We start from the raw sequence: 27,060 nt of genomic DNA, 5'->3' as shown, positions 1-27,060 counted from the left end.
ATGACTGCAGACACTCTATAAATATCTAGAAACTGTCTCTCAGTGGTGTTTCGTTTAGAAGAATACTTAAAATTACCATAACACTTTACAAATGTCATCTATAAATATATTTTTGCAGTGACTATGCCAAATTTTCACAACTGGCTACTTATACCTATATCATGTATTCATTCTATTTTCAGACATCCAGCTCACATGCAGGTCTTTTCAAAAGAGGGTTTAAGAAATGCAATGAACAATGTTCAAAAACGCAAGCAAAACAGAACAGTGAATCAACTCTCTTAAGTTGTTGGTGTTGTCGCTAAGCAACGGCTTTCAGTGTGGCACCTCAGCCTCTTCAAGTACTCAATTAATCCTGCGAGTGATTCTCCGCATGACTCTGAAGTTCCACAGGTCACCCTAAACTTGTGCAAAACAAAACTCTAACTCATCTGAAAGGCAAAGTCTGAATTTAATTTAAAAAGTGATTAATACCGTAAAAAAAAAACAGCACAGTGTTTGTTTCACATCAAAGCCACAGCACACACTATTCCCAATCGCCATTGAAATCCAAGCTCCAAAAACACAGACAGTCGTTGCTCAAGCCTCTGTGGACAAACGAGGGCAAGTTTCTGATCCCGCTTCCAGAGACATCAGACAGTTGGCTGAGAACTCCGCTCCCTGCCGGCTCAGGCACAGCTGCCAGCGAATGCAGGTTACGCTGCGGAGGAAAAGTTGTATGGCGGTAATATTATTTTTCTCCTCGCCCCATGGGAAAAGCCATATTTAAAGTGGCCTGCCCGTTTTTAGACACGCGGTTAGAGAGTCACCTTGTCCTGGGCAAGGATGGTGTATCGTGATCATATTTAAAAACACGCACACAACCCAACATGCTGAAACACAGGCAGGGCAGAAGAAACATCAGTCCAATAAAATGTACATGGAATGTAATACCGAACAAGATGAGGCAGGACTATGGTAGGTAGGATCCCGCAGACCACATGCACCACAAACCTTTTGAATATGGTGCGACACAGAGAACACAAAAAAGGCGAGCTGTGACTTTGCATTTGTAATGCTGTAATACAAAACCCAAATGGCCAAGCAGGTGGAGCGATTAGGATCTATCAGGTAAATCTCTGGATTACGAATCCAGGGCATGAGCAATGAAACAATCTCTGAATGCAAATAACTGCGGAACGGCCTAACACCCACGAAACGGAGTGGGATGGGGAAAACGGAGAGGAGGAACAACTGAAAGGGTGTAGATTAGAATGAAGACATGGTGCCAAGTGAGAGAAGTAGTCAGCAGGCCGTAAGGTGAAGCTCACTCCAAGAGAGAGAATCGGACCAAACACAACGTAGCGGAACTGTGTGATTAAAGCCCTTTGAAATGGAAATGCACTTCAGGGGAGGAAGGGGAAGAAATCCTAGATGTATTGTAATATAAATCAACGGCAAGTGGCTAACTAGCAGTTCTTGGGTCCGCAGAAAAAACGAAAAAAAAATCCATAGGTGCAATTAGTAAATTACATCTCTCAGGTCCAGCTCAGGTTGGGCTGTTTTACGACGAAGCCATTCATCTCACCCGCCACAAACCTGAAGATGAAAAATATATAAATAAATGCATAAGCAGCATCATTGTTCTGTCACGTAAAATGTCAGTGTGGAGGAAAAATCTCCATTCTTCTCTCGATCATTAATCATCAGACAAGCTTTCATCAGAATTAAATATGGATGAGGCCAATTTGCAGTCAGAGGAGTAACGACGCAACGCCTGAAGAAGCGGTCTGTAGTTTGGAGGGATATTTCAAGCGCTGTAATGGACACGCGCTATAGACACGGTAATAGACATACGGTAAGATAATGAACGAAATGTGTCCTCTGCTTTTAACCATCGCCCTTGGTGAGCAGTGGGCAGCCATGACAGGCGCCCGGGGAGCAGTGTGTGGGGACGGTACCTTGCTGAAGTCCGCTTCCTTACCCACTGAACACTTGCCATTCAAAATAACACAGAACAGCTTCTGTCATTTAACAAATTGCAAAAGATGCTAGATGCACTATAACCTCAGCCAGCTCTGAATGAAGCCCTGTTGAACGAAGACGCCTGGCCGTAGCCCACAGGGGAAAATATGACAGGCCACCGACAGGTAGGAAGCAAGCAGCAGACCCTTCTCTGGGTGGGAGGCCTGCGCCACCATGGCTGGGTTCCAAACCACACAAGGCAGCCTCAGTCAACACGGGTGAAGGGTCAACCAGTGAAATGAACGTGTGTAAGACTGCGACACGGAGGTTCGGGCTGATGAGGTGATGTGGAGTCGTGGACAGCAGAGGAATCCTTGTCTGGTTAAAAGAAAATAAACCCCGCCCACTCACCCACATGACCACAGTGCTGCGTTGCACTGGGCCCATAACCGGAGCCTTGTTCTAAGTCCAGTGAAACTGCCACGATGTGTTTTTTTTAAATGCCTCAGAACAGAGCGGCCCTGCACTCTGTAGTAATAGCTACCATTAGAGCACAGTAAAGAGGCTGTTCCTCAACCTATAATTCAGGTTAGGGAACACACTGAGCGCTTTCTCTGCCAAAAAAAATAAATGTACAGTAGGTCATGGCCAAAAGCTAGACAATGGTGGCATCTGTTTAACCCGTCCAAAAACAAAGACTAATCCTGCATTGGGGCAAAATGACTACATCTGCCCCGAGTTCTGTAGGTTTAATGAGAGAAATCGTTTCACCCAGGCTCAATGCGTACCTGATTAAAATGTTGTTTTGGGTCATCTGAAGCCCTTAAATGTGCCACAGCACTAATGAGTTTTACAAATGAAAAGCTCACATGACAGGGAGATGTCAGTACCACGATGGAAATATTTATTTATACTGCCATTCTGATCATTAAAGTGCAGAAGCTTAGGCTTTAAAAAATAATAAAAAATTTAAACACAGAAGGCAATCAGTCACTGCAGTCGGCGCCTCTGAGGGCGCCTGTTCTACTTCAGTTGACTTGACAGGGCCATTTAACAATGTGTAACACACATCAGACACAGATTCTTCTCCCCCCTGTTGGATCTAATGTGCAGTGCTCCATCAGCACCACAGAATCACCAATCACCTCCCTCCTAGTCACAATAGGAAGCATGTAGGCTGATTACCATGGCAAAACTGTTTATCTGATTTTCTGTAGGCCAAACAGGATTATGTAATGTTTCCAGCTTTTAAATTGGAAAAAAAACACCCCACTTTAATTTAAATGCTATTCAAATACTAAGGAGGACATTCAAATAGAACAAAGACCTTCAAGAGCCCATCCCTGATTGAGGTACACACTCATGTTCACTCTCTAAAGCTCATAATAAAAATCACAATGTTTAAATAAAAGCATATGCCACACTGTCTTCAAAGTCATCCTCCGTGCAGGACCACAACGGTGTCCTGTCCATGTCCTCCCCTTAAGCCTGTGTGGTCCGAAGAGTGCACTTCATAATGTGACAGGTGAAAACGAGCTGTGCAAATGACTTCCGACAGGGCGAGGGACAGAAGGAGACTGATTAAAATCTTCTCTGGAGTCTGTTCAGTACAGAGACATATGTAACACACATATACACACACACACACACACACACACACACACTTGCACAGATATTAATAGATTCAATCACCACCACATGTGGGAGGACGACAATGAGATTGATGTCAAGCACCCAAGATTTTCAACTGGAATTTTTAATTAGTGGCCCGAAAGCCACCCACTCTGCATCCTCTTCATATCCATCCATCTCCAGCCAAGGAGGTCAGTGGCTGTAGCAGCTGTGGTCAGGATAAAGATCGGAATATGTGCAGAAAAGACTAATCAGTTTGCTGTAGGTATATCTGTACATAAAACCAGATTATGCCCATGACATTTATGAATTTGTAAGTAATAATCACTTGAAAGTAATGATCTATAATAATAATTTTAAGTGTTTATTGTGGTAAAGGGAAACCATAGCATATACATGCTATAATGCTGTATACGGATTTTGTAAGGACTCTGCCTTTTCTTTTAACTTTTAACATTTGTAAATATTTGCTCAGAAATGGTTACAAAATGTGGATCTGAGCTGCCTGAAAAGGTCACAGTTGGAACTGTAAGAGATTGCAGTAAGCCATACAGGGCAAGCTGATAAAGATGTTGCTAGAGTCTGTGATCACATGAGTTTAAAAAGAATGAAGAAACGTCATACAAAAGTCCACTGAAAAGCACTGCAGCACTCCACTGCAGTTGAATGCAGAGACTGCGTAGATTTTGCTTGCATTTATTTGTGGAATTGCAATCTGCAGGAGTAATTTGTCTATGAACACATTTGTAGAGCTGTACATATGAACACCACTGTGTATTGTACACCACTTGATGCATAAATGCTTACCCCATCTCCCTATTATGCCATAATGAAATGAAATGTTTAACATCTAAAAGAATGAAATGATAGATTTAAATTAATTCCAATTTAGATATAGATTTGTTGTGGGTGTCTGGCTCATTTTAAATTGAAATTTAAATTCAAATTTAAATTTAAAACTTAATATGTCCCTGGAGATTATTTTTGGACCTCTAGCAGTGGTGTGATACTAAAGGTTCATATTTTTGTCTAATTACAAAATATTATTCATTACAGCAGCATTCAAGCATATATTTAGAATAAATACACAGGTAAGTTCACACACACACATGAAAAAGTGTGACAGGGAAAGAATATGAATAATGTGAAGCATAATAACAATGAAAACAATATATCATTGAGACAGAAAGCTGCCCAACGTTGCCCTTACATGACCCATCATTGTCTACCGAGAGCAGTTAGTTTTGCATTGCTAAACAGATTTTCTCTTTGTAAATATGTCTCAGGGGGAAAAGCAGACTATGGACACTGCAAAAGGACCAGTCCTTCTCCAGAACTCTCTGCTGACTCAGGTGTTTCCATCCAGTCTATAAAGCTCAAGCCCATCCATCATGGTCAGCCATAATGGAGCTCGTCCATCTTTAAACTCATATGACTGAATATCGATGCTCGCCTTCAGCAAGTCCATTCACGTCACTACCTGTCCATTCATTAAGGGATAGACTTTGGGACTGAACCAATCTAAAGTGAGACTTGTGCATGTCCTACTCAAGCCTAGCACTGACTGGATTAATTTACTGAACTGAATCTGGGCTAGACCTGCAGGCATGAACATGCCCAAGAAAAAAAGAACTACTGGAATGGTAGCGTGGTGGAATCTGAAATAAGCAGCTGAGGGATACAAAGCCTGATGAAAATGCTGACATGGAGAACAATGCGTGTCTGAGAGATGGCAATTTAAAGAAAAAAAACGCATGTGATATCTTCTTCTTCGCAGGCTCGTTCCCTGTAAAATTGGTTGAACAATAACAGTCATGTTACATCTCAATTTTCATGCCTGCATGTCATTGCCACATGATGACATGAGATTCCTGAGTGGTTTGTCCATCGCTCCCATTACTGTCAACATAACAGATAAAATGAGGGAAACTCTTCAAACTTGGTGTAAATGTTTACCTTATTTGTAAATTTTAAGGGATCAAATGGCATTGTGACCCAATGCAAGTCTAATTCTGATGAGCCTACCATTAATTGAAGTGGCCAAAGAAACCAAAAGGTTCCAGGTTCAAATCCCAAGCCGACAAGTTGTACCATCTCCACACACTAAGGGTGAATGATTAAATGCAGAGGACACATTTCCTATCCCAATGGGGAAAAGAAACTTTCACTTTCTAAAATAATATTCATATTCCATTCATTCAATAAAAATGACCATTTGGCACCTGTGTTGTGTTTAAAAGTTGTCTGCAGTCAGGCTGTCCCGGCGTGGAAAATGTTTTATGCAGCTTCTGTCATTAAACACACGTGATTGATGGAGTAAACTGAAGTCTATGTCTTTATTATCGACACAATTCATGCGCATTTGCAGCAAAACCAAAAATGTAATAATAAAATGAGTCCATCTAGAGTCTCGTGTGCAATTTCAACTCAGAGCCAAGTCAACAGCACTGGTGCTCTGCCCTGCCCTGCCCTGTAATTCATATCATTTCAGTGCATATTTGTGCTCCTAGTATTATGTCGGTAGAGGTTTGACCAGCAGTCTGTGAATTTGGTGAGCGATTCCACTTCACTCCAACACGAACCCTGACCTATGCCAGATGTCGAGGAAGACATGGCTCATTACATTCGGGCATGGCTTGGCGTGAGGCTTCACAAAGATGTTCTGCTTCCTTTCCCCGTAACAAGCTAAGAGTTAAGGAGGCATCCTGTCGGGTCCCCCACCCCGTCATGTGATGACCGCTCGAGGCCCTGGCTCGTAAGTCAGGTCGAGGCTGAATTGTGCGGCGCTGCTCTGCGCCCGGCGCCTCCCCAGCGATGCTGCAGCAAACCCGCAGCCCGACAAATCAATCAAGGCACCCGGGCCGGCCGGCAGCCCCACAAACCACTCTGACCGTGCGCAGAGTCAGCTGGTTTTCCGTCTGTAGTTGTGGAGCGAACGCAGCGGCTGTTCTGACAGCAGATCCTTAAAACATCCGTAATCTCCCTCCCACTCGTCATTAGGTGATGGATCGGGTGGATGGGGAAACGTTTTTATAAGACTCCATTACAGCAGGTGCTCATGCTGCAGGCTGACATGGCTTTGAAAAAATGGAAGAAAGAAAAAGAAGACAAATACATTTTTTGGGGACATGAAAGATCCTCTGCAAGCTTGCACTCAGAGTCAGTGCTGATGACTGTTGATGGATGACGTGATCATTTTGCTTTCATCTTCTAATATTGTAAAATATGGCTTGAATTTGGATTTTGATTAGTTGTTTTTGGACACACAATAGAGTGGCATCAGTTACAGATGTTAATTTTGACAATTAGTATTTTGCCCAAGACTTACAGAGGGCATCATCAGAATCCTACAGGATTCCCAAACTAAAATAATAGTATAATTCCATTATATCCATTTCATAAACATTTTGTAATAAAAAGCATAATTTCTTCAATTTTTTAAGTAGTTTGTACTTCTGTACAAACACCTTAATTAACAACACTTGAATTAGACTTGCTTCTTGAAAGAAATAATGAAGAGTGTTGTTATCTTGAGTTAAGGTAACAGGCATAAAATTGCAGCTGCCTTTATTCCACATCCTGTCCTGTGCAGGAACTAGCATGTGTGTATTGCTATATCCAAATACAAAAATAGATATATTTTTGGCACATGTATTTCTAGGGTTCTTTCGTAGGCCAAGATCGAAGCAGTATGAAGTGTTTACTGACACAACGTGTACACTGCTCTCTGGCTCTCGAGTTTGTACATCATCTGGACGTGTTCAGAAGATAAGATCTTGTCTTCTGCCAACTCAGTCAGCAGCGCTACCCAATCTCGACCTTCCTGAAGTCCCCCATGCTGTAGGACTTTTAATTCTTCAGCCATGACGTGAACATCATCTCTATTGATTAAACTTGTCATGTCCTTTCAGTCAAACCCTCTGACGCTGCTCCAGGAAAGGACAGAATGATTTAAGCAAGAGAGTATGGAATGAAAAGAGAGCAAGAGGAGGGAGGTCAGCAAAGGCAAAGGAAGAGTCAATAGGCGGCTTAACCCAACTTGACTGACAGCTGCAGGCCGTCAGCTCTGTTATATTTTTAAATGAAAGAGAGCCTTGCTCCAGTTCTGCCAGAAGTAAAAATAGGTCTCCACTCCACACTATCCAAAAGAGACACAGTGAATGAGTGCCAGGGGGGTTTGAATGGGTGGGCCCGTCATTGAGCTCCTATGTCTGACACAGTACAGGGGTGTCAGGACATTGAGGATCATTCATTTTATCAGCAGAACTAGGAGCATTGGACCTTTCAGACCGCCATTCTAAAGGAGAAATAAACCATGGACAAGAATATATAAATTACATTTGTAGGTTTTCATGCATGGTTATGCTGCTCATATGTGCCATAGTGCAAAACTTCCAATCTTAACTCTTAAGTTAAAATAAGATTTACTAAACTTAAGGTTTTTGTCAATGTGGCATTAGAGAAGAAAATCCTCACTAGCATGAATAAGCCTAACTTGCTCTACTTCATCCAATATTCCTGGGTTAGGAAAGTCTGAACATGTCTGTTACCTAGCAACCAACATTATCTTTTATTATGAAGCCAGTTATTTTACATCTAGTCACTAATCATACAAAACTGTCCGGCAATGTGACCTTTACGTAAAGAGCGCACTGCATTTGAACATGTGTCCCCAGGAAAAGATAAAAAAATAACACAAAACACGAAACCCTAATATAACCAGAACTGTGTCTAATGTCACAGCTTGATAAAACTATAAGAAATTGCGCATGTTCCCAAACCAAGACCATATTCACCATGTTAAATTGAGATGTTAAGATAGAAACTGCATGACTGTGATGATCCAATAATACAGCTCCCAATTTAAATAACTAAATAAATAGGGAAATGTGTATAGATCTATTTTTTGTATGGGTATATCACCTTGCGCTACAAGCCTTCCAAAAATCTAACTTCCACTTCTATTGGAACTCTGTTGTCCATCAAACCTGATCGCCACTGCAGGCAGCAGAAGAAGCGCTTCTGGCTCTCTGACACAAACTCAGTGTATCCTACATCTTCCCTCTGATAACTGAATTAATTAGCCTATGCTGTCTTTTGCCTCACATACCGGCTGATCCGTAGCCACTTTCATAATGACTCCAACTCATTATGTGGACCCATAATAGCTGGCTTTTCAAAATGTGTCCCTCATCAGCAAAAGCCCTGCCATCATCAGAAGGCCTCACAGGCTTCAGTTTTCTACCACACAAGTTTTTTACACAGGTCTAACCTAAAAACACAGCACTATTCCTGACCCCAGGTAACCATCCTTATCAACATTTCATTACATCAGTTCTGCAAGAAAAGTAATTAAGTTGCTGCTAAGTAGTGCTGAAAGTGTCACCAGACTGAGCATCATCCCCCAAGTGTGGTTCCAATCATTTCTGACGCCATTCAAACCCAAAGCCTACAGAACATTGCTTTAGTAACAAAGACAGAAGGATCTTGCCAGGGGCAGGATATGTCAAGATTAGTCATTTCCTTAATAGAACATTTAATTTCAAAGAAAATGAACTGTGGGGTGGCTTTTTCTTGTTGAAAGTAGCTGCGCCCAAAGGCAGCCATTAGCACCAATCCACCATATGGAGCAAGAACCTTAGAACCAAAAACCTAAACCATAGCTCAAGTTGTTACCTCAGACGACCCACATGAGGATGGAGATCATGTGCCGAATATCTGATTCTTACCCAAACTGCCAATAATGCAAATGGATGCATCCTGTGGGGCAGGGTGGCCTGTCTGGCTCTCCAGTTAACAGCTGCTATGTCTACTCAGCTTAAAGATTCACCAGACTCCCCCTTGGGCCAGCTGCCCCCTCAGTGGGCCATCTTACCAGCAGGGTGTCTGCCTTTAGACATCCACCTGCCCACCACCACACACAATTCAATTCCCACAGTGCCCCCAAACCCCGGCATGGAGTCTCGGTTCTTTCACATTCTAGAAATGTGTGGCAGCTGTGTTGAAAGCCGTATTTCACTGTGTATCTATTATAGATGAGGTTAACAGGACTTCTCCAAAACACTGTCCACGCAACATCACACTGGAAAATATTCAAAGCATTTATATAAAACCACGATGCCATGTATGCAAAATATTCTGGAACGGTCAGTGGCCTTCATTTGCGGCAGACAGGGTGTTAGGAGAAGCGTACACTAAGCCTACAGGAGATAAGCACAACTAAATGATTTCATTAATGAGGAGGAAGGATTGAGGGAAGGGTTTAAGCCCAGAGATTGCCATTCGGAAGCCTGGAGGCTGCCACACTTAAGAAAAGTGTCCCATCTCACAAACAGCCTTAAAGTGCAAAGCAGAAATAAAAAAATGGAAATGGACAAAACAGAAAATATAAGACTTTGCAAGTCAAAGAGCAAAATTACTTTCACTTTTCATGGTAATAGCTTGTGCTAACATCTTCTAGATAATCGTCTGATTCTTAGTAAAGTATCTGGACATGATGTACAAATTGAATATGGCTAAGTCGCAAATGGTGAGAAGAGACTAGCGGTCACTACATTATCATTTCTACATTATCTTTTACCCTGACTGCTCTGTTGGACCTCATGCATGGAAGCCCATGATAAAAAAAAAAAAAAAAAAAAAAGCTCTACATGTTGTCTGAGCCGTTATCAGTTCTAATGAAATATGTCCTCTGCATATGAACCATCGCCCTATCGTGAGTACTGGGAAAGGCACCCAGAGAGTGGCATGTCTTCCTCAGAAGACACTATGCCACCACAGGCCCATGACTTAAGTCATCTGTGCTGTAAACATGGTGGCATTGCTAATGCTAAGCACTTGGCTAACCAACTAAACCCACAAAAACAACCAGACACTCAGACAAGTCACTTTCCTGTATGAAATGTAAATGCTAACACTATTATTGCTACTATTAGGGCATTTGTAGAGTATTGGTAGAAGCTTAAATGCTCTGGGTTGCCACGTTCTGTCAGGATTCATGGGTGAAAAATGGTGGTAGGCTAAATCCTCGTTTTCTGAAGTGTGTATTACATGCAAATAGTCTACGCTGAAGCGCCAGCTCTGAAGAGCAGGACTGTGCTCCAGCCAAGCCCAGGAGAAATTTATCACATGAAAGGGGCCTGCCAGCTGCCCGGCAGCCTCCGCTGAATGAGACGCTGATTTCAGGCAGTTCGGGTTATTCCATTAACCCCCCCACACACATCCTTTCCTCCTCCTTCATGGGCCGTTTGCCACGGTGGATAGCCTGGGTGAGCCTGGACTCGTGCAGATGGGCAGAGGAGGGCTCTTTCGCAACCATCATTAAGCTCTGATAAACAAAGAAAGCAGAGAGTCTATCCTACAGCATGCCACATCATATAAACCCCCACCCTGGAATGCTGAGATACTCTTAATATGCAAGACTGTGGTAATCGAAGCACAAAGGAGCCCACATCATTCGCACAAACACACAAAAGGTTATCACCGTGCATCATGCAGAGATACTAAATCGACCATCTGAAGACTATGTTGCCTGAAATCAATCCCATTGTTATCTTATCAAACCCTTAAAAGTATAATTAGACTGTTTAGCTTGGGAGTTTCTGCAACAGGGTGGTGATTAGAATGTCAAAGCAGCATTGCAGGCTATCCTCCAAGTGTTCAGCATGTAATCATGCTGTACACGTTAAAAAAAACATTTATTCAGTCATACACTTAACTTACGCCTCTGCATTTAGCAGGGCAAAAAAAAAAAAACATGGTTATGTTAGACTTTATCTACCTTAACCACAGTAAAACTATTACAATTTACACATTCATACATAGAAAACCTCTAAAATATAACAAGTGGATTATGAGTTTTGAGTGGATTATAAGAAGACTCAATTTAAATAGGGTAACAGTAACATAACTCTTTCACCATAAAAGTAATGTGACTAATTACACTAGATTACTTTTTTTAATTATAAATGAATATCCTTAACTTTTAACCATTTTTGAAATTTTGTAATCTGACAGTGTTTACCTTGTATAGCAGTAATAAACATTGACTTACAGCTAAATGGTGTAAATATGAGGAGCTTTATGGTTGTTTTGGGGTCTTTTGGTTTCTAGTTTGTCACCCACTAGGCTACTACCACCAAATAACGCATTCTGTAAGTTTACCTCATTAATTCCGTTAAACTGAAAAGTAGGTCTATAGTTATGACAAATACACCTGGCAGGCCTGCAGCAGTCGACCTTCCTCACAGCCAGATGATGAGGCCGAATTAAATAGTCAATCAACTTATAATCGCTGCTTTAATCATCCTCTCCTCCATCTTGGTTTCAGAGCCAGCTTCAATGCTGTGCGACAAGGCGAAACGGTGCCCAAACATCAGAGTTCGAATTCAATTTCAGGCGTTCCTCGAGCTCCCGCTGGGTTGTGAGAGTGATACATGCCAGTAATGACGTGAGCCTAACCTACGTTCTGCGCTGAAGTACGACACTTGGCAAGATGCCGGTTTCTGGGTGGGACCTGGGCATAGATCAGGTTCATTTATTGATTACAGGTTTGGGCACTCGACTAGTCTTCCACATGCTTCCCCCATGATCCCAAGCCTTGTCCCTTTTTCTGATATCTCTTTACTTCATAATGGTGATCACTGATTAGCAACAGAACTAATATCAAGGGTCTCTTTACTTTAAAATGATGGATGGTGAATAGAAATAGAAAGGATGATGACTTTAGTGATGGCTTTCAGTGGGAGGAGACAGCGCATGGGCAGTCCAGACAGACAGGTTCGATGTGACGACCAGCGATTAGTCATAAACAGTGATATGACATATAGAACACCTATGAACGTCACTAACAGAGTTGGTGGAATCTGTAATAACGGTGCATTATCACAGTGCTTAGGTTATTAGCAAATTAACAAAGAGCAAATAAAAGAGTATTTTAACAACACCATTATTCATTTTTGTTTCTGTAACTTGACTCAGGACAACCGCATCCTACCGTAGTGGAAACTGGTGGTGATGCCTGGTCACCGCGTTGGCATTCAATGTGCTTCCATGCAGAAGCTGTAGTGATTTCACTCTCCACTTTTCCACTGGTAACAAGGATGATCCTTTCAGTTCTGTAAATCTACACAGCTCAGTTTGTGTCTCTTTTGCTGTATGAAGCTGTATTGGGCGCGTGTGAATATGAATGCAGATTAGTCACAGAAACACAGACAAGTAAGTAGTTGACAATCAAAGCCGCTGCTCAAGGACAACATGGCGCATAAAATCCAGCCACAAAACTAAAGCGACAGTGTGCCTCCTGTCGAAAGGACAGCGCCATTCTTCAGTTTACACATACTGTAATATACAGCAGAAAGCGCCACGCAAACCCAAACAAATATATTCACAAAAATGCGGAAGACCAAATGCAGGGTTTCAAACGTATCTTAGATAAAATAAATTCAGAATCATTCAGCTCCTCAGCCTCCAAGCACTGACGCGGAGTCCTTTCAGTCAGGCAGGGAATTCAATTTAGATTCAGTTCACTCCTACATACATCTATACATACATTACACACACATCAAGGAAAAGACGAAACATAAAATTATAACCAGCTCCTAGATCAAAGACTACGATCCCAAACCGCTCGGCTGATTCTAATCCTGGTCTGCATTTGTACTTTCCGATCCAGCATTGCTTACCGTCAGCTCACTGACATTATTTTTCGTGTTATGGTGGCACCTCTCATGTACGGAGCTTTTAAGACACTTTCAGCAGTCTTTTCAAGTACCCTTAAAAAAAATTATTAATTTTATCAATCTGGTTACAAAATTCCTGTCCTACTTCCACTCTTGCATTCCCCTTTCGATTTTTGAATCCGAAGATCCTCATTTAAACAAACACAAAGTTTTAGAATTACAAATTACAAACCTGTAGTTTATCCCTTTCATTTCTTATGAACACAGGAGATTGGATCCAGCTTGTGCCATGCTGGGATCCCTTCAAAGACACATGATTCACCGCAGTGAAAATGGCACGTTCCCTATCATGGCTCTACAGACAGGGTGCTGAAAAGGTAAAAGAGGGTTAGAAAGGAAAGGCCCAGACTAGCCTTTGGATCTGTGGCTTCAAAGTGTCAGTGGCGCTAGAATTTCTATGTAGGCCATCGTGTTTGAAGTCTCCTCTGAGTTTTTTTTTGGTAACCCCACCTTCCCACCAGAGAAGAGCCGCTGAACATTTCAATGGTTAAATGAAAGCATATACTATAATCGGAGTCAGAAACGCACCAGATTTTGTTGCCATTAAACTCGGACATTAGGTGTGAGGGACACATTTCTTAAAGTTATTCCTGGTCATGGCTTTCTCCCTCTTGCCAAAACTTAAAGAAAAAGGACAGGGTGGAGGCACCCATGGTGGGAGCAGCTGGAGAGGCTAAATCAGTTCCAGATGTTTTCCTTCCTTTCTTTCTTTCTTTTCCCCCTCCTTCTGTTGGTCTTTTCCAGTGCCTTCCTCAAAGCCAACGGCACTGGTTCCTACACTTTACTGCTCTAAAAAATGCAATTTAACTTTCTGTATTGTTATCTTTAGATCACAACTTATATTTCTTCTTAACATAACCAAAGTTGGTCTTAAAGCAACCTTTTTGAAGATCACAACTTCTCGTGGTTGGAATCATGATTCTGACTGGATTTCATGTTTCTGATATTGTCTAACGCACCTCAGCGGGAGAAGATGTAGCTCTCCCTGGGACTTCTTCTCCAGTGACAGACACTAATACGAACATTTTCTGTGAATTTTATTTATTCTTTGGTTCAGGTTTACAGTCAGACCTATAATCCTGTGTCTCGTGTAAATCCATTCAAACAATTATAAAGAAACCTATTGAGGTTCCTTGAGAATTCAGTTGAAAAATAATGAAACTGCACATCCTCTCCGGACATCTGTCCAGTATAAGGTGAGGAATCTTGAGCAAATCACAAATGTTCTAGACTAATTAAACATAATATGGAAATTGTTGCACTATACTGTCAAGACTAAGGCCCTGTTCACACGACAACATTTTCCTCTAAAACGGGGAAATTTCTATACGATCCGGCCTTCTGTACACACGGAAATGGCGTTTCAGGGGACCAAACCGGGTTCCAGAGTGAATTTCTCTTTTCTGCGTTTTCAAAAGCAACTACAAGACATCCTCTCCAAGGTGCACATTTCTAATGAAAAGACAAGGCTGGAAAACAACAACTCACCACTGGACACTAAACAAGGAGAGTGGGTAGTTACAACGCCACATACAGGTGTGGAGGGGGTTAAAAATGTATTTGGGCCGTTCCAGTGTCCAGTGTGGATGACGACATTTGAAGGAACGCTCCCGTGTGGACAGGTTTTTAGAGAAAGATACTATTATAAAAAAAAAGCATTCTTGCGTGGATGGGGCCTAAATGTCCTGTCATTTTCCAATAGGGACACAAATTGTAGAGCAATGGGGGAAATCAAGGATTCATATCATATTGGATCAATACCAATATTTTACAATACAGTAAAACTAACTCAGAGGGCTTTAAAAATATACACCAATAAATTTTTTTTTTTTAAAAAGACCACAGAGTTGGTGCTGTTGCTGCAAACAAGCATCAACAAGGCATTTATTACAAGAACAATGCATTGTGACATCATGATTCCATGAGTCATGGATAATGCAGGACCTTGTTTGAATTGCCCATTTTTCGCTTTCTTCTTTGCTCTTGAGAGCTAGTATCTGTTGTTAACGGAGTATTATCCATACGAACAACTCCTGAATGAAGTAGGCAATGAAGTGGAGTTCTGTAGTGGTGCTTGATCGACGTAAAATAGTTTCATTGACGTCAAGGAAACCCTGAAAGCAACCAACCAAACCTGTGCAGACAGTCTAATTTGTTCCAATGAGCAGACGAAATGCATTAATGCCACATTTAGCACTTCTGGCTGAGCCATAAGTGGAAAACATCATAATAGAAACAGTGTGGATCTTATTATTATTACTTTTTTTGAATTAATTTCTCACACTCATCCCTTTTTTCCCCCCCTCATGAACAGAGCAGGTATGAGTCAACTGTGCCATTCACACCCCCACCGCTACTCCTTACACCAGAGCAGAGCTGTGTCTCCAGGTGTTTCCGGCGATCGTACTTCATTTTAATATTTCAAGGGACAACGGGCCTTTGATCAGTGAGAAATGCTGAGCCAATAGCTAAAAAGGGGAAGCTGTTCACAGAACCGTTTGCAGAGACGCTCTTGCCAGCCACACAGGACAAGAAAAGAGGACAAGTGTGGGAGGAAGGACGGGCCGGCAGGACGTTAACTGTGTGTTACCGCTGACTGTCTGTCATTTAGCCACCAGCGTGTGAGATATACCTTTCGTTGTTGACCGAAGCATGGTTTCGATCTGCATGCTGTCTCTGTGGCCTGTGGCTAAGAATACATGAGTCCTGACAGCCAGACTGCACAAGAAAACCACATCAGTCTGTAAGCCCTGGTTCTGGGAATAGAGTCGTCTGACTGAGCTCCCGACAAAATGTCATCTACGAAGTATTTTCGTGTCCGGGCAGATCATGGCTGAGAGCTCAAATCGCTTGTAAATAACTCTACTGAAGGACACAAGGTTTGAATGTTCAGATTTTTTTTTTCATATCTGCCACCACATTAATCTCTGTATTTTCCCCCATACTGAATAACAAATCCTTTAGACTTCTCCACATTCATTCAAAACGTTCTGTCTCGTTCTGTCTGCTCAACTACTAACACATATGCTACCACCACCTATAATAGAAATTTAGAACATTAAAAACACACCGGCAATCATTCTGACAAATAGGTTTTTTTAGAACTCCCCAAAGCAGGTTAGCTGTTCCGAGGACAACAAGCAACAGACAGGAACATGAGGCAGCATGCCATAAAGATCATAATGATCTTAATGAGCTCTACGGGCAACCCTGGGCAGCCCTCACACCCCTGGAGGAGTTTACAGAAGGGAAAACTATTAACCCAGAGCCAGGTTTTGTGTCTATAGCTGAAGTGAACTCCAGGAAATCGGAACTGTAAGGACCAGCTCTCAGGAGCAGAAATAAACACAAAAATGGCCTAGATAGATTAGAGGACGACAGGAACTAATCGCACTGGTTATTTATAACTTCACCTGGCAAGACACCTACTTGTGTAGAAAGCAGGTTACAGTGCTTCTGGCCATCTGATTCCGTGCAAGAGAACTCTGTTGGCTACCCGTCCACCTACTTGGCTTTACAGAAACAAACTTGAACTCAGCAGATGGTAAAATTGTTAAAACCAAGCATGCAGGAAAGGAAAAAATGAATTAGAATAGTGACATGAAAATGCTTAAAATTTTACATCAGTCTGTACAGCAAGTATGTGAGAGAAATAAATAGCAAATAACAAATAAATAAAATGTTGCATCAAGAGGAACATAAGTAAGGATATAACATTTTGATATTATTTGAAGTATAGGTTTCTTACAAACCATTAATTCCACTATCAAGTCATACAAAGGGATTGTTTAAATATTGAAGAGCTGTCTTTTCAGCCTCCCTGCGTGAGTCAAAGCCCTGACACACTTCTTCTCCTTTAAACAGCAATCTTGAAAATGGCCCGGCAGCGTGCTGATGCCCCGCCCTTGGGTTGGTCTCTAGGATGGGCTAAAGACTGCAAGTACGTGGTTATGGCCCATGAGTAAGGAGCACAACTTTACGTCTGGCCCAAAGACGTGAACAATTAGGCCAAATCGGAAGGATACCACAGTTGAATTAGAACAACGTTCTCCCGTGTCGTCTACACATCATGAACATCAGCAGAGATGATGCTGAATATGAATGGTCATAAGTGCTCACAGCAGAGCCTATTAACAGATCCTTTATTAAAATGAATAAATACATAAACACACTAAGGATAAAGATTAAGATCAGCAGGGATGAACATTTCATGTTTGAGCGAATGCTTGTTGGATTACTGCACTGTTTTAAAACTCGGCAGACTAGTGAGCATAAGCGCTTGGTTAATAGCCTTAGGTCAGAATACGGAAGACCCCCTGCATGGTGTCTGACGCAAGCCTCTGGAGCAGAGACCAGAACGGTCTCTGAGTGTGTTTCGACACCATGGGGGATTTGAAGTCACGCTATATTAGACTTAGCGTGTTGTGGACATTCGCTAATGCAACGATGTAGTTCACCAATCGAAATACTTGAATAAAAATGCTGAAAGCATAGCCCCATGTTTGGTTTGGTAGCTGAGGTCATTATAACAGCGATAGTGTTTCTGATGTCCACTACTGGTGCCTTGAACAACTGGCATTTTGAACGAAACGAAACAAATGTGAACGACGGAGGAATGGAGGAGTCCAGAGCATGTGCTCCGGGTTGCCAGAATAGGTCATTAGGAACCCCGTTCTTATTTAAGAATGTTTAGCGGACATGGCAGGTAAATCTTGCTGTATTTTTGGATGACTGTAGGTTGAAAACACTAAGCGTGCTACAGTTTCCATGTTTGGCGTAATGAGTGCACTGTGTGAGTGATAATAATAATAATAATAATAAATAATAATAATAAATTGTCACATGTGATACAGCACAGCACACGGTGCACACAGTGAAATTTGTCCTCTGCATTTAACCCATCACCCTGAGTGAGCAGTGGGCAGCCATGACAGGCGCCCGGGGAGCAGTGTGTGGGAAAGGCGCTTTGCTCAGTGGCACCTTGGTGGATCGGGATTCGAACCGGCAACCTTCTGATTACGGGGCAGCTTCCTTAACCGCTAGGCCACCTCTGCCCTAAAATTAAGGGCCATGCTAATCTTCTCTGTATTGTTCCAATTTTAGTATATGTGCTGCCAAGTGAGGGCTGTCAATCATCACTCTGGGCCTCTCCCATTTTAACTTTGTTTACAAAAAGACCTGCCTGACAGAAATAAAGACACGAGTTCCTTGTCTCCAATGCAGATTCAGACAGAACCGCTTTCTACCTTTCTTGTTTGTGTTTGTTCATTTCTGTAAATCCTGACAATTTAGTTCCAAGACTCCTTATGGGATGGTTGACAATGACAAAATTTAGCATGAGACTGGCATTTGTATAGTGAAAGCTGAAGTGAGGGAGTGCCCGTGCACCCCCAACTCAGGTCAAAAGATCTAGTTTCTCAGGAAGATGCCAGCTTTCTTCGTCTTTCATAATTTAACACCAACAAGGGGAAATAGTATTATTCAGGGGGTAGGTGATGAATAAATTATAAGCTCCAGCAAATTATGGAAAAATACACGATAAATGAAGCCAGATCTCTGTGTCAGAACATTTTGTACCCCATGCTGTGGAACACATGGTCAATAATACAACTATAAACTTTCTGGCCGTGGGCCACCGAGAAACGCGCATAATGTGGCGGATTGTGCAAATGGCAGCTACAGCTCGGTCCGCGTGAAAAGCTGGAATCGGCGGGATCACGTGATCGGTGACTCATTCTCCTCATTGTGGGAGAGGTCCTCAGAGTTACTATGCCGCCCCACCCTTCTCCAGACTACACGTATGGCTTCACCTATAGATCCGTTCTGCGGACGGCAGCGTGCAGCTCGTAATTCCTCCGGAGCGGCCCAGACGCTTTCCCAATCCACGGGATATTTATCAGGGGGATCAAAGAGCACCGGGGTAAAATCTCCTAATCTCCCCACTGCTCCCCATCTGCCGGGGGGACCTGGACCTAAATGCATTGGTCTGGTGGCTGAGATAAAGAGGGAGGGGTGTCATGAAACATTAAGAAAGCACACAATGCTCTGCACGTATACACACACACACTATACACATTAATACGAGTTCCCCTGGCCTGTCTATGGTCCTGCACTGGCTAGAAATGCTGATAGGTATAAAGAGAGCTTTGGCCATTCTGCTACGCCCAGCTCACACGGTCGGATCTGGAATTTGTCCCCTTGTGTCGTGATAAGGGGAAAGGTTACCTCCCCTTTCTCATGCTTTGTTCGCCCAGACAATTTCCCACCCCTCCCCTAAAAAAGGAACTCCACCGACCGTCATGGCTTGAAAACATGTAAAGTATTGCAGCTGCTCTGTGATTGGATGTAAAGATGTTCTGTCACAGTGGGTTCATTTTATTGTTTTTCTGGAAAAACACCAACACAACTTCCTATTTGCACCATACAGGAGGTGTTTTGAACGACATCATTTCCGCGAATGCCTGCTCGCTTCTACAGGCCGCTCTCCTCCTCGTCCGGCCTTTCTCCTCCTCATTAGCATTTAAAGTTACAGACACCGGAGGAGAGCATCCTGGGAAAACCTCATTGGACTCGGACAAAGTGGCTGTAACTGTGCACCACGCCTGAATTTCGGAAAGAGAGGGTTGGGGCCTATCATAATAGCTGACCTTTAGGAACACATCTTGCATTTTCCCATCCACACTTTACAATTCATGTTAAATTGACAACCCTGGCTTGAAATGACAGCTAAGACCATGTGCTGAGACACACACACACACACACCTCATTAGCAGATTGTGTTTTCAGTTCATCCCATGAATGGCCGCTCTGCGTGACGCGACTTATAAAAGCGTAAACGTGTAGGGGCGTCAGGACAGCTGCTTCTGACCTTTTGCTCTGCTCAGTGAAATATAAATCAGAAGAACAAACAGGGTTCGGCACTCATCAAACAGGCTTTAAAGACTGACTGAACGCTAACGATAGCTGTTGTCATGAATAAATTCATTGTTTCAACACCAATTTTGCTGCAGAGCCCCATAACTGTCTGGCGCAGGTAAATTTCACCCTGAACTTCCCCCGTTCCACCGGCTACCAGCGTCTCGGGTCCAAAGCAGCCCCTGCAGACGAGATGATGTGCGCTTACCTCGCTGCACATCGGGAATGTCACATCACTGGAATATGCTATTACTAGGCAGGCCACCTTTTTTAGCAGCGTTATGGCTATTTGCAAAATAATTTAATGAAACATCATAACAGTTCGTGCCTTGTCGCCTTGCGCACTCAGGATGCACAAAATCGTTTTTGGAGAGGCAGTGCACTTTTTTTTGGTGGAAAAGGCTTCTCCCGATAACAGTTAGAAATGTATAAAAGTGTACGGTGGGTCTCGTGACAAGCACTTGTCTAATGTCCGTCCTCTGAAACAAATACTGTTGCTAAAAGCAAGAAAGACAGCAACAGTGGTGACCCCTGATGACCCCTGATGACCCCCCTCCAATCAGCAGGAATAATGACAGCACCGTTACACGAGGAAAGCCAACCAGGAGTCCACCAGATGCCCCAAACGCTCGTTTTTAGTGCTTAATTTTATTTTTATTTATGCTCGTAAACTCGTACGTCTGTCTCTCTGTGCAGTTTTAGCACAAGCAGTTTCCTCCGGGATTAATGACGTTTTCCGATTCTGATTCTTGAAACCAGAAAGGAACCAGCGCCTGGATGCTTTTTCCAAAAAGACAAAAAAAACACACACACACAAGTTGCCGAGAGTTCAGTGGAACTTTCCCCCGACTCCGAGCTCCCATCGGCCGAAGATCCCGACGCCGAGCCGCGGCGTGTAGCGGAGGCTGCGCTGATTCACAGCCCGCGGTTACGGAGAGTCCAGCAGAACACACACACACACACACACACACACACACACACACACACACACACACCAGGCCCGGGTCTACACGCCACGAGCGGGCAGAAGTTCACACGGCAAAATCGCCGCAAGACACAGAACCCGAGACGCGACCGATCCCGGGTCCAGGCGCGAACGGCGAATGAATGGAACTCACGTGAAGACGAAGAACAAAGTGGTGGATCCCACGAGGAGCGCGGCTGCGGTGGACACCGGGATGTACTTGGTGGGTTTAAACCTCTTTCCAGCGCTGTTGGGCATTCTGTAATTTCCACATTCCTTAATTATTTATTCCTGTCGCGGAGGCGGCGGCGCCGGGGTCCCCCTCAGAACGGACGGCGGTCTGCCGAGCTCCACACACACCCGCACCGACACACACACACACACACACACACACACGGCGCTCAGAGAGCCTGGAAATCCCAGCGATCCGATCCGATCCGATCCGATCCAGCCCACAGCTGAGGTCACCGCGCCGCCCGAAAAGGTGGAGCCTCGTCTGGTCGAATCCGAGGGGAGCGCAGCGGTCACGTTAGCGCGGCTCATCACGGCGCCGCGCCGTCAACATCGTAAACTTTTCGTTTTTTTTTTTATTAAAAATTTAAAAAAAAATCTCTATCCGTTCACACTTAGGTAAAAAAAAAAAAGAACTTAGGAAGTAAACTTGATTTAAACGCAATCTATAGAGAAACTAAATATGCGTTGATGTTTTGGAAACAACAACTTAAATTTACACTAATTACTGGAGTTTAAATTAATAGGACAGAAAATGCTAATTTAGTCGGACGTTTCTGAAAGCTCGCACGCCCTCTGGTGGCCAGCGTACGTAATGCAAAAGAAAAAATAATGGTAAATTAAAAAACTAATAATTAATTAATTATTATTTTTCTTTACAAATACAATATTTAAAAATAGTCAAATAGACCTAATAATAGACAAAAGAGGAAAAGTATTAAACAAAACAGCCAAAGTGGCTTCTTTTTTAGAGATTATTTAAATAATTGTCTAACTTCTTATTGTCTAACTTATGTACAGAATCTACAAAAAGAGTGTATGAAAAGATTGTATTCATAGTTGAGGGTCCTAATGAACTAGAACTGATCACTTCATCGATGGTAACATGGAAGCACGTTGTAAGTCGCTCTGGATAAGGACGTCTGCCAAATGCCTTAAATGTAAATGTAAGTGGAATAATACAACAATTTGCGACAGAATATACATTTAGATGTGCTCTGACTACACATGAAATTTAGTACACATAACTATAGTAATAAACCCACATGAGTCTATGAGTTAAGTGAATTGAGCTTTATTGTCATACAAGCCATATACATAATACACAGTATTAATACACCATAAGTGCAACACAGAACACAACAGAGCAGCAGCACTCAGACAAACCAACAATGAAAATGGGGGGGGTTATAGTTCACAGTGTACTTCAGTTTACTTAAAAAAATCTAACACCGAGAGAGAAGAAACAACGCAAATGTACTGAACAGAGTAGTGCAATAGAAAAAAGATGTACCAAAGAGCACCTTAAAAGTAAACAGTTGGAGTAACAATAGACATCCAACTCTCCTTCTCAACTCACATCAGCAATCTTTCCCGCTCATGTAGATTCCTTCTCTACTATATCAGACGATTCTGCCCTTATCTGTCAATACAGGCCACCCAGATACTGGTTCAGTCCTTAGTAATCTCATGACTGGACTACTGTAACTCCCTTCTAGCTGGTCTACCACTATGTACCATCCGACCTCTACAACTAATATGCAGCAGCACGACTGATCTTCAACCTTCCCAAATTCTCCCACACCACCCCTCTGCTACGCTCCCTCCACTGGCTCCCAGTAGCTGCACGCATCAGGTTCAAAATACTGATGCTGGCCTACAAAGCCAAACATGGAGTAGCACCATCCTACCTCACAGCCCTTATTACACCTCACACTGCACCTCGTATACTCCGAGCCTCCAGTACTGCTCGCCTGGTCCCCCGATCACTAAAGGTAAAAGGAAGACATTCATCTAGACTCTTCTCCATCTTGGCCCCTCGGTGGTGGAATGAACTTCCCCTGAAGGTCAGAACAGCTCAGTCATTTTCAAACGGCAGCTCAAGACCTTCAGAGTGAATAAAAAGATTGTATTCATAGTTGGGGGTCCTAGTGAACCAGAACTGGTCAACATGGAAGCACGTTGTAAGTCGCTCTGGATAAGGGCGTCTGCCAAATGCCGTAAATGTAAATGTAAATAACACCGACATCCCGCAGCGCTTTCGGACGCTGACGGCGTGTGTCCCTGATCGGACACCGTACCCCGGTCCTCACTTCCGTCCGCCGCGAACACGTTGACCAAGCTTATTTCGGGGACGCGTTCGATGTCGCGACTCGCCACTTCGTGCAGCGGAATGTGAAAGTGTGTTTCATGGGGACCTTTTGAACGTCGCGTCGTGTCACGCAGCGGCCACACCTCGCTGCGTCGCCGTCTGTGCGTCACTGGCTCGCGTCGGCGGTACGAGTTAGCCTGCCTGCTAGGCTAGCGGCCATAGTCGCCGTCCCCGGCATGTCTTTCAGACGAGCGGCCAGGCTGCTGTGCGGCGTCGCCGGCGGCTCCGCGGTGCTGGTTTACGCCGCGTCCGTAGCGGAGTCCCGCGGGTATTTCCACGACGGCCAGCGGGAGTCGTCGCGCTCCCAAGGCGGATTCGCGGTTCTGCAAGCCGCCCAGCCGCAGACATGGCAGTCTGGCAGTCACGCAGTGCAGTCGAGTGGGAATGGCTGGGACACTAACTGGGATAAGTGAGTTTATTAAATACTATATATACAGGTTGTCTGCCCATAATTAGTATTTTCATTAATACAGGTGATTTGAGTACTGTAAATTATGACATAGAAGAGTACTGCCATCTATGTATGATGATGATGATGATGAACTTAGTTCATGAGTTAATGAATTGCTTTTAGCTCTGTTAAACCCTGGAGGATTTATTTATTCTGGGATTATCTATTGATTACCGTCTGTGTACTCTGATCTTGTATTGTACACAGACGTGACCCGTCCTCTCTTACCAATGGAAAGCGAAAGCAGACTTCAGCTGGAGATGATTCCGGAGCAGAGGTGGAGAATTCCAAGCCAAGAGCCACTCGTCACATCTTCCTTATTAGACACTCCCAGTACAATCTAAATGGGAGTGAGGACAAAGAAAGGATCCTCACCCCGTTAGGTGATGACATTATAGTATGATGGGAATTATATGTTGCATCAACATGTGTTGGGATACTATCCATAATAATCTTAATTATTTATTACGTTTTTTTTTGTTTTTTTTTTAACCATAGGTCGTGAACAGGCCGAGCTGACTGGTCAGAGATTATCAGCACTGGGTCTAAAGTATGACGTATTGATTCACTCCTCAATGGCACGAGCAACAGAGACCGCAAACATAATCAGCAAATACCTCCCAGGTCAGACGAAGCAGCCACCAGAAGAACTTCGTATCGATGCTAGTCCCAAACCAGAGTTTTACATTTTGACCCCATTTTTTTCCTACTCTGTCATGTGGCTGGTGTAGGGGTGGATTTGGTGAGCTGTGATTTGCTGAGGGAAGGAGCCCCCATTGAACCCGTTCCTCCCGTCACTCACTGGAAACCAGAAGCCGTGGTATGAGCCTTCACATAACAACGTCACTCATTTCTGGCACTTTCCATGGTGCTGTAATTAGTCTATTGTATAGTTATTGCGTTGAGTGTTGTAGTGGCCCTGTCATAATCATGAACCTGTACTGTACTGCAAAATGCCGTCGCGGACGGCTTCAGGACTGGGTTGGTGGTTCAACCACGCAAAGAATACATCATTTCAGTGTAATGTATTCCTTCCTCGTGGCGAAACAAAGAGGCATTCTGACCCTTAGCCGTCACGAGTGGTGTGAACATCTTTACCAATCTCAGCAGTATCATGAAGACGGAGCCCGGATCGAAGCTGCCTTCCGCCGCTACATACACCGAGCCGATGGCAAACAGAAGGAGGACAGCTATGAGATCATCGTCTGTCATGCCAATGTCATCCGCTATTTTGTGTGCAGGTTTGTTGCTCTTTACTGGGGCCTGAATATGAATGGAAGACCCTGCTAAGGGACTACACTACGGTCTTTGTTTTGCTGTCCTGCTTGTGGAATACAACGGCTATTTTGTGTGCCCTGCTTGCTTGTCAGCATTTCATGGCTGAGAAGTATTATGTTGCTTTTTGTGTTTTAAAAGTCAGTGGTCATAAACGAATGCATTTATCTGTATGTGGTGACGGCACATTTTGTGTTGCAGGGCGCTTCAGTTCCCCCCTGAGGGCTGGCTCCGCATGGGATTGAACAATGGCAGCATCACTTGGCTCACCATCAGGCCCAGTGGCAGGGTTGCACTGAGGGCTCTGGGCGACTCAGGCTTCATGCCTCCTGAAAAGCTGACCCGGACCTGATGCCTCAGCTGATTGTGAATTAAAGTCGAGCGTCACTCCTTAAGTGTCTTGAAATAGTTCTTTGTTCTGTTTTTTGTATTGATGTGTGGCAAGGAGAGCCTGACATTTCAGAAATGACTGATCCTGTGCAAATTTTCAGCTTTAATCATGAACAAGTGTCTAGGACTTCTTTCGGAACATTGAGTTTACATTAAACTGATGAGAAGTCATATTTCAATGATTGTTCTGATTTAACTAAGGTCTGACTTGTATGAATGTATGTTTTGGGGGGTTTGAAAGAATTTTTTTTAAACCAAAAGAGCAATTTCTCAGAGAACAGGGTTTGTTTTATGGCTTGTTCTTTGTAGGTTGTTCGCTTGTTCAACGTTATGTAATAAATGTTGTACATTGCAAAAAAAAAAAACAGTATTTGGGTGTTGTATTTTAGGATATCGCATGTTCTCATTAAACCATATTAAGTGTGGTGCAAAATTAACATAGAGGCTCTATTTGGATTGTTAAATCATCACACAAGGATCTTTGCCATAAGGTGCAACATTTTATTCATTTTCAGTAGTACATCAAATACTTTTTTTTTACATATACAGTAAGAAAATAGGACTAGAAATGCATGCAATGGTAAAGGCAGGACAAAAAAAACTCTTCTCAACAGTTATACAGCAAATCCAACGCACCACACTGTTGGCACTACAAAGCTCCAAATAACAAAAGAAGTAAGGCTGGCATTAATATACTGTCCTAGCATGTACTAAATTGTAAACGTTTGTACAATCTTATTTACGAGGTATTCAAACACTGCATGTGCCAATGCTACCGTATATCCAAACCGGGCTACTACGATGGTTCATGAATCTTGGGTGTAGTCAGTGCAGCCTCTACACTGTCAGACAACAGGGCTTTTTCTTTCTAAAAGGCACTAAGAAAAGCTGAAGATAGCAAAGTTCCAGGTTGCAAATACAGCAAAAAGAGGGGGCAGGGGCAGTCACAAAAGAACCTTGATGATTTAGGGGGAAATCACAGCCATCTGTCTCACTGGCCAATTTGGCGCACTCTCATGTGCAGCCATGTGGTTTAACCACTTAAAGTACTTGTAAGGGCAACAGGGTTGGGTTTAGATGTAAGAAATAACTTGAACTTTGTTGACCAGTTGTACTGTAAGACAAATCTGAGGTATTTTGCTTGAAGGGGGGGGGGCGACCACCACAAGCTTAATCAGAAAGTGACAAGGCCATGTTCTAAACTTTGTAAAATGTGCCACATTTGCGTTTACCTCTAGCTCCCAGTCTTCATGAGAGGAAACTTTCAGACATTAAGCCTTTCGCCTTCCATCTGGTGGACAGCATTGTTGACCGTTTACCCGGAATATGTAAAATTGTAAAATTTTAGGCAGAATGACTAACATGG

At 43.2% G+C, this 27,060-nt stretch overlaps 2 protein-coding genes and 1 pseudogene across 4 annotated transcripts in view; 1 reads left to right on the top strand and 2 right to left on the bottom strand.

The window, feature by feature from the left end:
• The window catches only part of zdhhc8b (zDHHC palmitoyltransferase 8b), a 51,220-nt gene extending 29,584 nt beyond the window's left edge, over positions 1-21,636 (bottom strand). Inside the window, exon 1 of one of the 2 annotated variants that reach the window (XM_028995838.1) lies at positions 21,350-21,636. In XM_028995838.1, coding sequence (XP_028851671.1) covers positions 21,350-21,453 — 104 coding nt within the window. In that variant the 5' untranslated portion in view covers positions 21,454-21,636. The remainder of the gene's footprint in view (positions 1-21,349) is intronic. The other variant, XM_028995837.1, reaches the window with a different exon arrangement.
• Positions 18,380-18,442, bottom strand: LOC114800205 (uncharacterized; annotated as a pseudogene).
• A 1,826-nt stretch (positions 21,637-23,462) lies between the features above and the next one.
• pgam5 (PGAM family member 5, serine/threonine protein phosphatase, mitochondrial) lies at positions 23,463-26,053 on the top strand. 2 transcript variants are annotated; one of them, XM_028996289.1, is made up of 6 exons: positions 23,463-23,987; positions 24,237-24,412; positions 24,528-24,653; positions 24,761-24,849; positions 25,140-25,270; positions 25,506-26,053. In XM_028996289.1, exons 1-6 carry the CDS (start codon positions 23,755-23,757, stop codon positions 25,654-25,656), a joined length of 906 nt encoding a protein of 301 aa, XP_028852122.1. In that variant the 5' UTR covers positions 23,463-23,754; the 3' UTR covers positions 25,657-26,053. The 2 variants fall into 2 exon arrangements, with proteins under 2 accessions (XP_028852122.1, XP_028852121.1); XM_028996288.1 differs by having other exon boundaries at positions 25,137-25,270.
• The last annotated feature ends 1,007 nt before the right edge of the window (positions 26,054-27,060 follow it).

Source organism: Denticeps clupeoides, chromosome 11, assembly GCF_900700375.1.
Source record: "Denticeps clupeoides chromosome 11, fDenClu1.1, whole genome shotgun sequence".
Classification (NCBI taxonomy): Eukaryota; Metazoa; Chordata; class Actinopteri; order Clupeiformes; family Denticipitidae; genus Denticeps; species Denticeps clupeoides.
The sequence above is the reverse complement of the archived record's forward strand: the minus strand, read 5'-3'. Positions and strand labels throughout refer to the sequence as shown.